The sequence below is a fragment of the Dendrobates tinctorius genome, unplaced genomic scaffold (genome assembly GCF_039654945.1).
Source record: "Dendrobates tinctorius isolate UK_male_01 unplaced genomic scaffold, ASM3965494v1 ptg000075l, whole genome shotgun sequence".
NCBI classification, from domain to species: Eukaryota; Metazoa; Chordata; class Amphibia; order Anura; family Dendrobatidae; genus Dendrobates; species Dendrobates tinctorius.
The window spans coordinates 37,513,555-37,531,452 of NW_027361743.1; the positions used below are offsets into that span (position 1 = coordinate 37,513,555).

The window sequence follows — 17,898 nt, forward strand, 5'->3', positions numbered from 1 at the left end:
GTTGTCCTGGACAGAATAGCAGCTCTAGATGCTCGTATACTGGCTTAAGGGTTGGGGAGATAAAGTAAGTATAGTAAGCTGAGAAGGTATTATACTGCTAGCTAAAGCGCTACTTGAAGTAGATGCAATAGTGTGGAGACAGTGCCTGATGCAAGAATACCAAATGGGGATGAGGTGGAAACCCTTGGATGTAAGTAAACTGCCTCTAGTGATATTTATGGGGATGTTTTGGCTAATGTTTTTGGTAATGGGGGCTCTGGATGTGGCTTGCAACCAAGATAAGAAACAGAGGCATAGCTAGGGTTTGGTTCAGGTGCGGTTGTGGGGGGGGGGGGCAAGTCTTCTGCGTGCCCCCCTAATCAGGAAACCCTGATTACAACTATGGTAGTGCCCCCTAATTGTAGGTATAGGGGCACCTCAGCAGATAGCAGAGCTGTTATTAAAAGAAAATCTCTATGCAAAGACCAACACTGATATTACCACCATATAGTAGTAGATGACAGTCCTGCAGAACATATAATAGATTACAGTACAGTTATAGATGGTGACTTAAAGCTGACGTTCTTTCTGATGGAATCGTTCACTTTTCCCGTCTTTTCAATCTGGCCCACACCGACATGAAAACTTCTCCAAAACAGGACTCTGCTTAAGAGATTACAACAAAGACACATTTGACTTTTCACATTTCCACTACCGTCTCCATCTATCGTCAACCTACACAAACTCCTCATCCTGCTGATACCCCAATACTGAGCCGCTGCTGCCATATATGTCACTATTACTGCACCTGTTGCATGGGGGAGATATGCACGGGCACCCAAGCAGAGGATATCTCTGCATATCTCCCCTGGAAAGCGCTTGTTTTTGACAGTGCAACTTTCCCCACTTGGGTCTATTTGTGGAGGTTGCTTTGTCTAGCATATTTCTTTCCCCTGAAAGGGTTGCCACAGTATGTGACTTACATTTCTGTTAACCCTATGGGTATGGGCTTCTATGCATGGGTTACCTACCCCCATTTCTTGTGTGTCCTACAATTTTTCCATGATGCTTTTTGTATGCTATTTATATTGATTGTTACTGAATAAAATTATTATATAGCTTTTTTAAATATCTGAATCCATGCAATGTCCAGTTACAGCTTTCTGTAGCAAGATATCTTGACGGTATAGTTGAAGGGTTTGCCCATCTTACAAGTAACCATATATTCATATAACAGACATCTCAGATGTTCTGCAGAATTAATGCAGTGATCATGAGGAGTGCATTATACTCTATAGAGGCCTATGGGGAGTGCGTTATACTATATAGACGCCTGTGGGGAGTTTATTATACTATATTGAAGACTATCTGGTGCATTATACTATATTTTGGCTACTATTAGAACAAAGGAAGTGCCAAATACCTTAGTAGGAAGGCATGGAGGACATACATAGTAGTGTACCGCCATATTAATACATAATCCACTCCATATACATAATGTCAAAAAGGAGAACAAAAAGGAGTAATGGATTCAGATATTTAAAAAAGCTGTATAATAATTTTATTCAGTAACAATCAATATAAATAGCGGAGTGGATTATGTATCAATATGGCGGTACACTACTTTGTATGTGCGCCATGCCTTCCTACTAAGGTATTTGGCACTTCCTTTGTTCTAATAGTAGCCTAAATATAGTATAATGCACCAGATAGTCTTCAATATAGTATAATAAACTCCCCACAGGCATCTTTATAGTATAACGCACTCCCCATAGGCCTCTATATAGTATAATACACTCCTCATGATCACTGCATTAATTCTGCAGAACATCTGAGATGTCTGTTATATGAATATATGGTTAGAAGTTATACGTACGTTACTTATTGTGTTATTGTATGGGTGTTAGTCTTCATATCTGTACCTTTTCTTTTGACACTTCTAGAAGAAATATTAATGAGTTTTCGCATAAAATACCATGATCGCCTATCCACAATTTTTTCCTGACAGTCTTTATTCAGTTAGTTTCCAAACTTGTTTTCCTCTTTTTTATCGTTTAATTTTTTTTTAAAACCTGCTTGTTCCTGGAGTCTGTGAATTTATTAGGGTGTTTCTCTGTTTAGTACTTTGAGTTCACCAGGGTGTAATATTTTGTCAGAGATGAGATGCTCGATTACTCTTTGTGTCCTGATTTTAACTTCACCATTTGAAAATGTTTTTGTTGCCATCATCCTCACAAATATTCATCTGTTAAAGTTTTGCAGATAATTATGGCAAAAATTCTTCCTGGATATTTTTCTGTGAAGAAGACACATCAGTGAGCCTTAGAAAGCTTCTAGAAACACTGCAGAGATTCGACAACTCTCAGGTATGATGACTTATACTTAAACAATGTTTATTACAAATTTTCAAACAAATATCAGTACCGCCAAGGCAAAATACATTTAGGAAATATCAGGAGAAACCTATCCAAAATTTAATTTAAGACACCCTGTAGAGCAAATTAGCACGAATGAAGTCCCAAAACCACCTCCAGTCCCAGCAATATAGACACTTCTCAACCAAGAATATACTAGAATGCAATAACATCACAAACATAAATCAATAAAGCATGATCTATGGAATATAGAGGATTAATATATGAGAAAGGCAGGACTGCATGGTGGCATGGATGTGTATGGCTATTTCTACCTCTAGTATGAATTGAGAAGTAATTCTAGTGAACAAATTAAAGGTACGATTACTGGAGAGCAGATTGGAAAAAGAAGGAACACGTGATAGTCAGGAAAGAGGATAAAAAAGAGAAAAAGGGATTTAATGGGAAGGTAGAGAGGTAGCAAAAGAGGGGACATTTTGTCAATTTACTCAGCACCAAGAATTGCACCCAGAATTTATGCAAATAGTGTTTGGAAGCCAGACGTATCCTGAAAAGGATCTAGGACCACCAGACCTGTAAGAAAATTTCATTTGTATTGATATACAGTATATCTTCATTCTATGTAGCCAGGATATTACCCGCAATCATTCAGTCAGAATTGGGTGCTCCGTTGATTTCCAGTATCATGGAATAACTGATCACCAGGTTAAGGTACAACAGTATCTTAGTAGGCTTTTCTTATGCACCTCTATGTATCAAGGGAGGATAGATAATGGAGCAATTTTGGAATAATTTAATATTCTTAGGCATGTCTTCTTAATTGAAATTATTTGATGCTGTCTGGGGAAGAAATGGCTTCTGATAAAGTAGTATGCTTGGCTAAAAAAAATAAATAAGCAGTTTACGGTATCTTGTTCCCTCTTGAGAGAGGCAAACCTTGTAGTGTTCAGCATGTACAGCCACCGCACTAAGTAGGCTTGTGTTAATCCACAGACTGCTCGTAATTCTCCTCGGATTGGATTCCAGTCTTGCTTTCTGTGCAGGACACAATATGGATCTATCAGTGATTCATCTATTTTTTTTGGATTATCTGTATCGAAATTGAAATAAATATCAGATCTCAGATCTTGAGGAACTGATGGGTGTAAGTTTAGCCATTTATGAAGACACCTTTGAGCTGCACTGGTTCCCTTAAATTAGCTCTTAATTGGCTATTTCAATCTTCATTTATTTTATATCTTAACTGTTATTCCCTTAATGAAAATGTCATGTAATACTTGGTATACGAATGTGGATTGTGACTAATATAAGGGTCTGTTCACTTATGTTTTTGTTTTTCTGTTGGGGTTTCTAGTATTTTTGATGACAAGTAATTATTGGGCAGCCTGCAGTTTTATTCTTACCATCAAAAATGCCAGAATCCCAAGAAATCGAGTTGTAAATGTACGGGAAGCTCAGGATTTGTTGGGAACCGTTAGTGAAAGTGAATCCATCATGGATGTCATGACTGTTGGCGGCTGTGTTGTGATTACATTTTTTTTCTTTTTTCCCTTTTCTTGATGTGTTTAAAATTAAATAACTTTGTGGATAGTTTTGTTCAAGTCTCGTACAGTTTTGTGTCTGAAGAGGCATTCATCCCCACGGTAACAGACTACAAATAAACCCTCTGTAGTCTGGACTTAGTTATAGTTTTTCATCTGTCGTCTACTTCTTGATAACCTACTGCCTATATGAAGAACGGATGCAGGGGGGAGTGTGACTGCAGGACCAAGCTACACATGGCTTTTTGTAGACTCTTACAATGGAGAGGCGCTGCAGACACAAAACTATAGCTTTCAATCAAGACTTGAAAATCTGCTTAATTTTATGTGCATTAAGGCAGTAAAAATATGCTAGGACCTGTCACCATGGCCAGTACTTGCTCTAAGTTTATTCTTCCTGCTCCCATGATTCTTCAATTTTTTTTTTTCTAAAATCCGCCATGCGATTCCAGAGACATGTCCCTTTTTATTTAATTAATATTGCTAATTTTTATGGTCTCTACAAAGGAGGCGATGCTCACACTGTAATTTTGCAAAGCAGCCAAAAGACACGACCCTGGAGAATTTTTTTGAAAATTTTTTTTAGCACAAAGTGAAATGATCAATAAAACCGTTTTTTCTCTATTTGTAACAGTAGGGTTGCGAAAAACAATATCTATGCAAATTTCATATCACTGTGATTGTAGTGATCCAAAATAGAGTTGTTCTTTTCTTCCCTGTTTGACACTGCCTGCTTATAATTGGTCGGCCTCATACAGGGGAAGAAGTACACAACTTTGGTAACTTCCCCATCAATTTAACATAAATTTCAACCTGAAGTTTACACACGAATATCTCCGCAATGGAGAGGAAAAATTGAAAAATAAAAACTACATTTTACTCAGCTCTGCAGTCACTATTCCATGTTGTGTCTGGTTTAACATGCACAAACTGCTGAAAGGTCACCTCTTTAAATAGTGTCAATAAAAAATAAACGTTATCATACAAAAACTAAGTTCCTATGCAGCAATACCAGCAGAAAAATAAGAAAATTATGGCTCTTGAAAGACATAGAGGGAATATCTGAAAGAAAGTGAAAAATGTAACCTGGCTGTGTCAGAAAGTGTTTAATATTAGCTCTTACTATTGGACAGATGTGGATTTTTTTGTTATTATTGTACTGTCAATATCTAAGGTCATTAGAAAGGAATCTACTGTATCATTTATCTATCTCTCATTTTTGATTATAAACTATCGTCTCTTAGACTTGTCCATTTCCTTCTTTTCTTTGTAGAATTATTTTTTGGGGAAATCCTTATATGATGAAGAGTCTACCATCATCCATCATTATGCCTTTGCTGAAGATCCTACATTTTTTAAGTATCCTGATTTTTCTGCTGGCTGGGCTCTTAGTATGCCACTTGTGAGAAGGTAATTATTTTTTTTTAGATTCTTTTTTGCAAAATAAAATGCTAAAGGAGCGCTGTTAGTCCACTTAGTATTCACAAATGAAACTCATGAAAGTTATGAAAACAATTTTATGGGGAACCATTGAGATATTATACCATTATGCCTCCACTTTTCATGATTTATGGGGCTGTACAGGGATTTAATATTGCATGAAAAATAAGGTGTCCCTCCTGGTTGCACGATAAAATAAAGTTCAGCAACACTTAACGAGCGGAACACTTTCTTTGTATAGTTCATCAGCAGATTGCTTTCTTCTTAAGATATTGCAGTACAGACCTGAGAATGAAAAGAAGCGCAGATGCACGGCTCGGTGACAGCTTTTTGTTTTATAGATTTAATTGGGGAAAATGATACTTGTGTGAGCCTGGCGTATTTTACTCCTGAAGAAGGTACAAAAGAGCAAGTATTTGTTCCGGAAATTCTCAAGGCGTTATCTTCACCCTTCTTCGGCTCCATCTCATAAGATTGTTCTCGTCCAAATAAAAGAAGACTGGGAAGGCACAAAGCGTAAATAGGGTCTTATTTGAGTAAAATGCCAAAAGAAGTGTCTAATCACCAGTGCGTACCTAGTCGGTTGTGTGCACACAACCTCTGATAACACTTAGGCTGCTGCAGACCCACGAAAAGATGAACATGCAGGTAATGGAGAAACGAATGTGTTAAATCTGTGATACCGTGTGGAAAAGATGAAGGATGCCATTCTGAGGGTAAGTGGTTTATTTGTCAACGCGTTTCGAAGTAAACTTCAGGATTACTACGGTAAAAATGCATTCAGCAGATGAACGTATTTTTATCATGGTTGTCCTGAAAAAGAAATAGGTATAATTCGAAACACGTTGGCAAATAAACTACTTACACCAAGATTATTGTTGTGTCTCCTAACTGCCCCATAAACGTTCTCTCTGGGACCAGTCGATTACGGATGTTTGTTCACATAGGCCGATGGATAAGCTGATGCCAGTCACTTCCGGCACTTTTTTATATCTGTGGTTAAATAATGCAACATTTTAAATTCCAGTTAAAGGTGTTCTCAAGGTTGTTAAAATTATACTTAAAGGGAACCAGACGTAAAAAAAACCCCCAAAACATTGCGTATTAATCTGACCCCATGCACCCGCAGGCAATTATATAATCATAACAATGGTATTTGAAGCTAAACTATACATGTTGTCAATTAAAAGCTTTCCTCCATGTGTGTAAAGTCATCAGGACAGTATGATATCCTGGCCGAGTCACCGAGCAGCACTTTTGAAAACACGTTCATTTCATTTGACTGATCGCCACAGACTGGTGACGTCAAAGCATGCGACTTTGAATTGATATTCACTGAGTTTGTGGAGGCTGTTAGGTCTTGATAAGTCATCAATATTAGGTCAGTGAGAATTACAAAATTGTTTGTGTTTGCAAGAACTATCCAACAATGTCCATTCATGAAGACGGGAATAACCTTTTAAGTTGTCGCATAAGTGTTAGGGCTCGCTCACACTTGCAGTGAAATCGGACAAATGCAATCCAACGAAAGATTAGAAAATGTTTTTCAATGATTCAGTGCTCAGCTGCAATTTTTTAATCAGCTCGGACTGGATTGCGATTGGACTGCGAACTCCACAATCACCAATACAAGTCAATGGGTGCGAGAAAAAAAAATTGGCACTCGGACCATGCATGTGCTGTCCGATTTTTACGCACCCATCTCATAGGAAGCCCAACATTTCATCAGCCGAGTACAGAGTGACCTCTCAGAGTAGAAAACAATTGATATACAGTATATACATAGAAATATACTTGCAGCTATCTATTCTATCTCTCTACCTATCTACAAAGAAGAATTGGAACAAAACCATAGAAATAGCAGTGGGTGCAGGCAGCACTGATTCTCTTATTTCTATCTATCTATCTGTATATCCCATATCTAGCTATTGATCTATCGATCTATCTATATATCCCATATCTATCTATCGATCTATCTATATATCCCATATCTATCTATCGATCTATCTGTATATCCCATATCTATCTATCTATCTATCTATCCCATATCTATCTATCAGATTGTCAGTCATTACATGTCTCACACTAGTAACATCTCTTTTCATTTAAATTATCTTTTGGAGGCAGATTCTCAGGGAAAACCATGTCCGGCCCAGAGATCTTAACAGTTCATTTCCATATTTTTTAAAAAGTGCATTTCTCTGGAATAAGACAAAAGATAGCTGATAGCAAGGTATAATTTTGTTCAGCTTCCCCTGACCTGTGTGCCCTTATTGATGGCTTAGAAGGGTTGATCCTATGACAGATTCCTTTAAAAAAATTAAAAAAATTAAGTTACTCTTGTTAAAGATTTAAAAAGTTGAAATTCCAATTTAACAGAACACAAGTGGGTGTAATGTTACTTGAAGACACACAACTGATCATTCTGCTGATGTTTTCCTGATTTAATTCAAAATGTAAATTGATGAGATGATTAAGACTGTCATTATACTTTACGAGCCTCTGAAGAAGAACATTGTTCACTTTTGCTGTAAGTCAAGTACTTCCTGCAATGTGAGTAAAGGGCCCGTGACACATAGCGATATCGCTATAACGTCACTGGTTTTGTGACGCAGCAGCGATATCACTAGCGATATCGCTACATGTGATACTTACCTCCGACTGGCTCCCCCGCTGTCTATCGCTGATCGCGCGAGAACGGCCTGGGCCGTTTCTCGTCGGCCGCTTCCTGCTGGGCTTCCTGCTGGCGCCGACGAGCGACGCGTGGACGCGGGCGGGAGGACGTCTTCATCACCTCGTCTGACAGGTAAGTAGCGACCCCCGACTGCTGCTATGTCGCTGGTGAGATCTGCCTGTGTGGCAGCTCACTAGCGACCCCTTAGCGATGCACCAGCGATCCTGACCGGGTCATGTCGTTGTCGGGATCGCTGGTGCATCGCTAAGTGTAACGGTACCCTAAGAGCTGCAATAAAAGTGATCCATTAGACTAAATAGTTTGCAAAGCGTCCACTTGGGATCCAACAAATTCTAGCCCACTGATTTTGCTTTACAACTCTGTTTCTTATTAGTAATCACATTCGCCCCATTTGATCATTTGCAAGGTTTTATGAAGTCTCACTCCCTTTTTGTCTTGTAGTGGTATTAGTTGCCGTTTTGGGTGCCAAATACAGTGGGTGCAGAAAGTATTCAGAATCCTTTACATTTTTCACTCTTTATTTCATTGCAGCCATTTTTTAAATTCAAAAAAGTTCATTTTTTTCTCCTTAATGTACACTCTGCACACCATCTTGTCTGAAAAAAAAAACAGAAATGTAGAAATTTTTGCAAATGTATTAAAAAAGAAAAACTGAAATATCACATGGTCATAAGTATTCAGACCCCTATGCTCAGTATTGAGTAGAAGCACGCTCTTGAGTTAGTACAGCCATGAGTCTTCTTGGGAATGATGCTACAAGTTTTTCACACCTGCAGCAGGTTGTGTTTGGTGCAGGTCGGCGCACCGTCAAAAGGACGCATGCGCCGCCAAACGCATACTGCGCACGGCCTGCACCCCCAGTGATAAAGATAGGGGACGCAGGGCGCATGCAGCGTCATGCGCCAGTAGGCGGAGCTACCGGCGGAGGCGCGGCAGGGGGTGGGGCTTAGCAGCGGCCGTGCGCAGGCCGTCGCTGCGCTCCAAAGCGCTAGTGTGAAACTAGCCTTAGCTGTGTGCTTAGGGTCATTGTCTTGTTGGAAAGTGAACCTTCGGCCAAGTCTGAGGTCCAGAGCACTCTGGAAGAGGTTTCCATACAGGATATCTCTGTGCTTGGCTGCATTCATGTTTCCTTCAATTGCAACCTGTCCCTGCAGCTGAAAAACACCGCCATAGCATGATGCTGCCACCACCATGTTTCACTGTTGGGATTGTATTGGGCAGGTGATGAGCAGTGCCTGGTTTTCTCTACACATACCGCTTAGAATTATCACCAAAAAGTTCTGTCTTCATCTCATCAGACCAGAGAATCTTATTTCTCATGGTCTGGGAGTCCTTCATGCATTTTTTAACAAATTCTATGCAGGCTTTCATATGTCTCGCACTCAGGAGAGGCTTCTGTCGGGCCACTCTGCCATAAAGGCCCAACTGGTGGAGGGCTGCAGTGATAGCTGACTTTGTGGAACTTTCTTCCATCTCCCTACTACATCTGTGGAGCTCAGCCACAGTGATCTTGGGGTTCTTCTTTACCTCTCTCACCAAGGCTCTTCTCCCATGATTGCTCAGTTTGGCTGCACGGCCAGGTCTGGGAAGACTTCTGGTGGTCCCAAACTCCTTCCATTTAAGGATTATGGAGGCCACTGTGCTCTTAGGAACCTTCAGTACAGCATAAACGCTTTTGTAACCTTGACTAGATCTGTGCCTTGCCACAATTCCGTCTCTAAGCTCCTTGGCCAGTTCCTTTGACCTTATGATTCTCATTTGGTCTGACATGCACTGTGAGCTGTGAGGTCTTATATAGACAGGTGTGTGCCTTTACAAATCATATCCTATCAGTTTAATTAAACACAGCTGGACTCCAATGAAGGAGTAGACCCATCTCAAGAAGGATCACAAGGAAATGGACAGCATGTGACTTAAATATGAGTGTCTGAGCAAATGGTCTAAATACTTATGACCATGTGATATTTCAGTTTTTCTTTTTTAATAAGTTTGCAAAAATTTCTACATTTGTTTTTTTCTGTCAAGATGGGGTGCAGAGTGTACATTAATGAGAAAAAAATGAACTTTTTTTGAATTTACCAACTGGCTGCAATGAAACAAAGAGTGAAAAATTTAAAGGGGTCTGAATACTTTCCGTACCCACTGTACCTTGAAATGGTGCATGCAATTCATAAATTCATAAATTCATAGATTTAATACAATATAAGTAAACAAATATTCCTCTTTTTCTGTGTTGAACTGGTTTTGTGACTTTTTGGCAATGTCGTACGTTTTGAAAAATGGCACAAAAATTGTGCCAAAAAAACTGACGAACTCAAAACCACACCAGAGGTCGACTAAAATAGAGTTGAGCCAAACTTTTTCACTGTTTAACAAGTCACAATTGATGAATCATGAAAAAACATCTATACACAAGTCAACACAAAAAAAAATCATCAGCAAAGGTAATATGTCTGTTTTATAGAGTTTGATGTGCTGATTCCAAAATTTTGCTTATTTTTGCTCTATCTCATAAAGTTTCAGAGATAGAAGTTTTTTTGTTATTACATTATTTCTGCATTTTCAATGTATGTGGTTTTTCCTATGTTCCCATTTATTTGATTGTCTAGCTTAATTGTGAATTTTCTTACAGGGAAAACATCAGTAAAGGCTTTAGTGAGTTTTATGGGAAAGACTACTGACAGTGCAGTCAACCAATGACTGCTTCTCGGAAAGTCACGTTATGGGGAGGAGCTAACTGTTACAATGAGGTGGTAAGATTTGAGTCAGTCAGAAAAGGATGGTGATGGCAGCAAGGACTGGTATGTGAGATTCTGACGGGAACCCTTCCACAGAGAGATAGAAGAGAAGGCAGTGGACAGCCGCCATTGTGAGAGGATTTACACTGCATTTCTGGGATTGTAAGTCGCCTCAGAGGGAAGAAAACAGCTCAGCCACTGAGGTGTAACTGAGTGAGGGTCTCCACTGAGTGAGAACCTGAAAGCAGCCAATATCACACTGAGAAACTGCCTGTCTGAAAGGAATAGGCTGACCCGTTTACCTCACAACTCTATATAGTGATCTACCAGATTATCTCCAGTAATATCAGCTCTAAATGCAAGCTGCCTCTGTCATCTCTGGGGAAATATCTACGTATAGTCGGTCGGCTCATCGCATTTTTTTTTAGTTTGTCACCACCATTGAACTGAACTTACTCTACTGTTTAATTTGATTTAAAGGAGAAAAATGTCCTGACAGTGTATCAATCATCCGAACAGATTCTGCTATGTGTGTGTTTTTTTTACACAAAAAGGTAAAGTACGTTAAATCGCTCATGATATTAAAAAGATGTACCAGATGTACTTTAAGTGTCCACTTGGTAATCAAGACAGAAGCTGGGCCCCTCAAGTGATATGTTCAAGTTGTTCAAATGGTCTTCGTGACTGGTTGAACATGAGGAAAGTGACTATGCTATTTGCTGTTCCGATGATTTGGAGAGAACTCAAAAATCATAGTGATGGCTGCTACTTTTGTTTTGTCAAAGTGAAGGGCTTTTCTACAAAGAACAAACATTAAGATTAATTACCCTGAACTTGAATCTGCGATTAGACCAGTTCCACATGATGGTACCTTGCCAGATCCTGCACCACCGTTGTCTGGATTGGATGAAAATGAAGTAGAATATGAAGACTATGGAGCTGAGGCTACTGGCGAAGACATGGAGACCTCAAGTCAAGTTGAGTGTGTACCTGACGTAGCAGCCAGAACGCTTTGCTCAACATGAAATAAATAATGATCTCATCAGAGACCTATCATTGTCAAAGGATAAAGCTGAACTTCTTGCATCTAGGTGTAAACAGAAGAATCTTCTTCATGATGACGTCAAAGTGTGTTATTACCGAAACAGAAGTAACACAATTTCTCACAGTTGATGGACCAATGGTGTACTGTAACAATGTGAATGGCCTCTTTGAAGAACTGAATCAAGAGTATTTTGTTGCAGATTGGCGATTGTTTATTGACTCATCCCAGAGAAGTTTGAAAGCAGTGTTGCTTCACAATGGAAATATGAAACCATCAATCCCTCAACACTCATGTCATCTAAAAGAAAGGTATGAAAATCTGTCAGTTGTTTTGGATGCTATACAATATAAGCATCATCAATGGAATATCTGTGGAGATTTCAAAGTTATAGGTCTGCTAATGAGAATGCAAGGAGGTTTCACAAAATATTGTTGCTTCTTGTGTTTATGGGACAGTAGAAATACAGTCGAGCATTATGTTCATCGTGATTGGGGACAGAGAAACATCTATGCTCCAGGTAGAGACAATGTTCAGCCTAATCCTTTAGTTGCTCCAACAAAAATCTTTCTTCCTCCACTACGTATACAGTTGGGATTGATTAAAAACTTTGTGAAAGCCATGGCAAAGACAAATTCACAAGGGTTCCAGTATATTTCACAGAAATTCTCCAGCATTTCGCCAGCAAAACTGAAGGAAGGGGTATTTGTTGGTCTTCAGATCAGAGAGCTTATGAGAGATGATGTGTTTGAAGGAACTCTAAATGATAAGGAATTGAGATCTTGGAAAAGCTTCAAGTGGATCTGTGGAAACTTCTCCAGAATATGTTGAAGGTGTTGAGGAACTGCTAAATGCATAGCAGTGTCTTGGATGTCGCATGTCTCTGAAAATGCTCTTTTTGCATTCACATTTAGATTTCTTCCCTCAAAATCTTGGGGATGTAAGCGATGAACAAGGCGAGTGGTTACACCTGGACATTAAAGTAATGCACAATAGAGCATGTCACTTCTTTCATAGTTTTTTCAACATTTTTTCAGCGTTTTTCACCTATTGATATGAATGTGTGGTGAAAAAACGCTGAAAATCCGCTGCAAAAACGCAGGTATCAGGTGTTGATGCGTTTTTTGTGCCAAAACCTCATTCTGTAGAACAGGACTTTTTTTTTTTTTTTTGCACTAAACTTTATCAGCATGCACAAAAGACAAATCTAGCATGCCAAAACCACAGCAAAAAAAAGGTACAAGAAAAACCAAGCAAAACCTGCTTTTTTCTGCAGCTTCTTCACTTCCAACAGATCAGGTTTTGCTGCAGAAAAAAAAAAACGTCTTGTGTGAACTTAGGCCGGTTTCACATATGCGCCTTATAGCGCAGTGACGGCCTGCGCACGGCCGCCGCTAAGCCCCGCCCCCTCCCGGCTCCCTGCCCGCCCCATCCGGTCATCGCCGCCTACTAGCGCACATGGACGCTTGCGATCTGCGCACCCTATCTTTAGCATAGGGTGCGCAGATCGTGCCCTAGCAGGATTTTGCCATGCGCTGCGCACTTTTGAAGGTGCGCCCGTGTGCGCCGAACGCAGCATGTTGCATTTCGGCGTGCACGGCGCACCTTCAAAAGTGCGCAGCGCACGCCAAAATCCTGCTAGCGCACGGCCAGCGCACGATCTGTGCACCCTATGCTAAGTGTTCACCCTTGGACAAAAAAAATAAAGTCAGCGCCCCTGCTGCAGATGACTAGCTATAGAGACACTGATAGACTCCTATACCCTAGAGATGTGGCCAGTGACCTCCACCTGCCCCCACCACGGGTCACCTCCCGGCAGGGCTCACGCGTGGGGGACAAGTCCTCGCCATTTCCCACTATTCCTAGGAGTGCAATCACGCTCAGGTACAGGCATACACGGGAGCAGCACACAGCCTCATAGGCAGGCGGCACTCCGGGCTTCAGCCACCAACACCAGCAGGGGACACACGTGAGCCCAAACCCGGGAATGCCTCTACCCGGGGGTCACCGCACTGACCAGGGTCAGTACCACAGACAGAGCCGCACACCGCAGGCCGGGTACTCACAGGCGAGCTGTTCATTGATGTCCGGCTATCAGTCAGGCCGCTAGAGCTCCAATCTCCCACTCCTCGTCTGACGGTTCCTGACGCTATGACACATCTGAGTCAGGCGGACGGTCACCGCGTAGTCTGCGCTGTGCGGCACGCGCACTGTATCCCAGACAGCGTGAGTGGGCCTGTGGCTGAGGGCAGGCAGTCAGGATATAGCTGAGGGCAGGCAGTCAGGATATAGCTGAGGGCAGGCAGTCTGGATATAGCTGAGCGCAGGCAAGATGTGGCTGAGGGCAGGCAGGCTGTGGCTGAGGGCAGGCAGGATGTAGCTGAGGGCAGGCAGTTTGTGGCTGAGGACAGGCAGGCAAGATGAGGGATGTAGCTGAGGGCAGGCAGGTTGTGACTGAGGGCAGGCAGGATGAGGTTGAGGGCAGGCAGGATCTGCAGTGCTTTTACATAACACAGTCCCATCTGCTTCGCAGATCACTGCTGGGGATGTTGCAGTTTAAAGAGCCCAATGCAGCAGATCTCAAAAAGCAGCAGCAACAACAATGCAAATCAATGAGAGCCAAGTCCCTTGTCCTGCCTGTCCACTGCTGACAGCCACGGCCCATCATGTGCTCCACAGGGGCAGCAATCACACGTAATGCGCTGGATTAGCAGAAGGCTGCAGTTACTGTACCTTCTGTCAGAGTGCAGTGGGATGCTGGGGAGCTCTTCTCACTCTGCTCATGTCTCACCTGTCATTCCTTTTTTTCTACACACACATTTAAATTCGTACATTGCAGTAAAATCCCCTAACCGACCTGCTGCATTATCTCAGGCTCGCACGGAGCCTTTAATTCCCGGCTGGAAGCTAGAGCCTAGTGGTGGGTGCTAGGACCTGCGCTGACGTCATGGTCATGTGAGTGGTCACGTGCTGGAAGAAGGCTCTATTGTGATGCTGATGCTGTGTGTGGAGTACTACAGTGCCGTCACCTCAGTCTGTGCGTATCAGTCCTGCCAGGAAGCTGCTGTGACTCCTGCTGTATGCCGAGTGCATTGAGATAGACAGCACAGTACGACGTCTGTGAGGGTGACACTGAGCAGTGTGTGTGCACTGAATCCCAGACAGCGTGAGTGGGCCCCCCGTCTCGCCAGGGCCCCAACACTTGCCCAGGTGCGCCGAGTGCTGACGCCGGCCCTGGGTGGTGGTTGGGAACGATATTCTAGAAATTCCTTGGGATTGGTTACTCGGGATCACGGACAGGTCTGCCCAAAACCACCATTACTGGTCCCTCCATCCATCAAGCGTGTCCTGATCTTCCAGAAGGTCTCACTAGTGATTGCACAGGGGGTGTGCATGGGAGAGCAATTTCCCCTGTAATGGAGGTGTAGGTTAACATTATTAGGAATCACCAGGACGTGTGAAGGAGGCCTAAGGCAGGAGGCCTTGGGACCGTGAAGGGTGCGAATCATGGACCAGAGACTCCTACTAGACTGAACGGCACCAGTTATGACATATGGCGCAGTACAACTATAAAATATATATTTTTTCGACATTCAGGGGAGCTATATTGCTGTTCAAGACTACTTCTGTTCTAGTCTATATATAACCTAAATACTTATAACCCATCTAGTGGCCCAAGTATCAATTTAAGGCTACTTTTCCATTAAGGGTAGGTGCACACAATCAGGAATTGGCAGCACTTTGGACCGTGTGGATTCACTGAGTCCAATACATTGTAGGGGTGAAATTTATCTAGTGGAGGCTCGTGTCTCCGCAAGATAAATAGACATGCTGCATGCTACGCACCGCATACCCGTCTCCGCGGGTGAGCCGCAGGCATGACTGGACGTATAGTCCACTATGCTGTAACATCTGGACGCTGCGGGTTGGATGCTGCATATGTACACAGCGTCCAACCTGCAGCGTTTACGGATTGTCTGCACATACCGTGATTGTTCCACTCATGGTTTAGCTTACAAATACTGATGTAAAATACTGACTAAATACTGAACGTGTGAATGTGGCCTCAGACAGAAATATGCAGTGTAGTGGTGTTTTTTTGCCATTCTGCAAACAATATACCGTATCTACTCGTGTATAAGCCGACCTGAGTATAAGCCGAGGCACCTAATTTTGCTATGAAAAACTGGAAAAACTTATTAACTCAAGTATAAGCCATGTATGCGTTGTCCCCTCATTACTATTCTTGTCTGCATGGCTCCTCATTCCCATCCTTGTCAACATGGCTCCTTATCGCCATCATTGACTGTTGCATGGCTCCTTATCCCCATCCTTGTCTGCATGACTCCTTATCCCTATCCTTGTCTGCATGGCTCCTTATCCCCATCCTTGTCTGCATGGCTCCTTGTCCCCATCCTTGTCTGCATGGCTCCTTGTCCCCCATCCTTGTCTGCATGGCTCCTTGTCCCCATCCTTGTCTGCATGGCTCCTTATCCCCATCCTTGTCTGCATGGCTCCTTGTCCCCATCCTTGTCTGCATGGCTCCTTGTCCCCATCCTTGTCTGCATGGCTCCTTGTCCCCATCCTTGTCTGCATGGCTCCTTGTCCCCATCCTTGTCTGCATGGCTCCTTGTCCCCATCCTTGTCTGCATGGCTCCTTGTTCCCATCCTTGTCTGCATGGCTCCTTGTCCCCATCCTTGTCTGCATGGCTCCTTGTCCCCATCCTTGTCTGCCGGGCTCCTTATCACCATCCTTGTCTGCACGGCTCCTTATCACCATCCTTGTCTGCACGGCTCCTTATCCCCATCCTTGTCTGCACGACTCCTTATCCCCTTCCTTGTCTGCACGGCTCCTTATCCCAATCCTTGTCTGCACGGCTCCTTGTCCCCATCCTTGTCTGCATGGCTCCTCATCACTATTCTTGTATGCATGGCTCTCATGAGAAAAGCAAAAAAAAAACAACATCCTACTTACCTTCCCTGCGGTCCCTCACATGTTGTTTCGGTGCCCGCAGCTCCAGCGGCCGAGTGATCACGTGTCCCCGCTCATTAAAGGAATAAATATTCACCTCTCTCCACACCTATGGGAGTGGAGAAAGGTGAATATTCATAACTCTTAAGTAGCGTGCACCCGTGATCGCCTGGCAGCTGCTGGAAGCCGGAGTCTGTGGCTGACACTGTGCACACTATAAGAGAATTGAATATTCACTTTCATATTTCTCTTTAGGAGCGGGCACAGGCTTTAGCCGCAGCCGCTGGCTCCTGCCTTCTGTGACCCGCTGCTCCCCCGCCGTCTTCTGGGACAATGACTCGTGTATAAAGCGAGGGGGGCATTTTCAGCACAAGCAATGTGCTGAAAAACTCAGCTTATACACAAGTATATATGGTATCTTTTTTTTTTTTTCTAATGTTTTTAGTCCGTTTACTCTGTTTATTTTATCCGAACACGTAGCGCCAGCATACTTTATTGCCACATGCTGTAGTTGGCGAGTAAAACACCAGAAAGTTAGTTGTTTATGTATTTTCCATGTGATTGCCTTGCATTTTGATGCATTCACTTTTAGATTCTAGTGATTACATTCTGGAAATGTAATTTTTCTTTCTTTGCTTTTCATCTCTGCAATTTGAGTCTCTGTTTTCATTTTGTTTCCAAAAACAAAAGAAAAGCAAAAGTAGAAAAATGTAAAAGAAAAAAAAAACTCTGGCTACTTCTGTGAAGATACTTGAACCCCACTGTTACACCCTAGGACCTTTGCTACATCTGATCCACGTTTGGGTGGTGCAGGTGGGAGTGAGGGTGTGAGGCACAGAGGCAGAAGGAAAGTCTGTGTGGGGCGCAAAATTTTACCCCTGCCCACTGTTAAATAAACAACGGTAGAAACGCTGCGTCATCTTAAAGGAAACAGCTGTCTTATCACTTGTACTCCACTGTGAACAGCATCAAAAAATAAACTACAACAGTTTTGCTTATTCTGCATCCAAAAAAATCTGAGTAAAAATGCTAAAACGCAAAATGTTATGTAGCTCAAAATGAAATCATTAAATACTTCAACTCCCCTTACAAATAGACTCTGCAACCCACCTGAAA

At 42.3% G+C, this 17,898-nt stretch overlaps 1 protein-coding gene across 2 annotated transcripts in view; it reads left to right on the plus strand.

Moving 5' to 3' along the window:
- B3GLCT (beta 3-glucosyltransferase) overlaps positions 1–17,898 on the plus strand; it is a 591,167-nt gene that overhangs the window by 367,127 nt on the left and 206,142 nt on the right. For both annotated transcript variants that reach the window (XM_073583176.1, XM_073583175.1), the window contains exons 6-7: positions 2,234–2,345; positions 5,169–5,305. In XM_073583176.1, the coding sequence (XP_073439277.1) occupies positions 2,234–2,345; positions 5,169–5,305 (249 nt within the window). The remainder of the gene's footprint in view (positions 1–2,233; positions 2,346–5,168; positions 5,306–17,898) is intronic.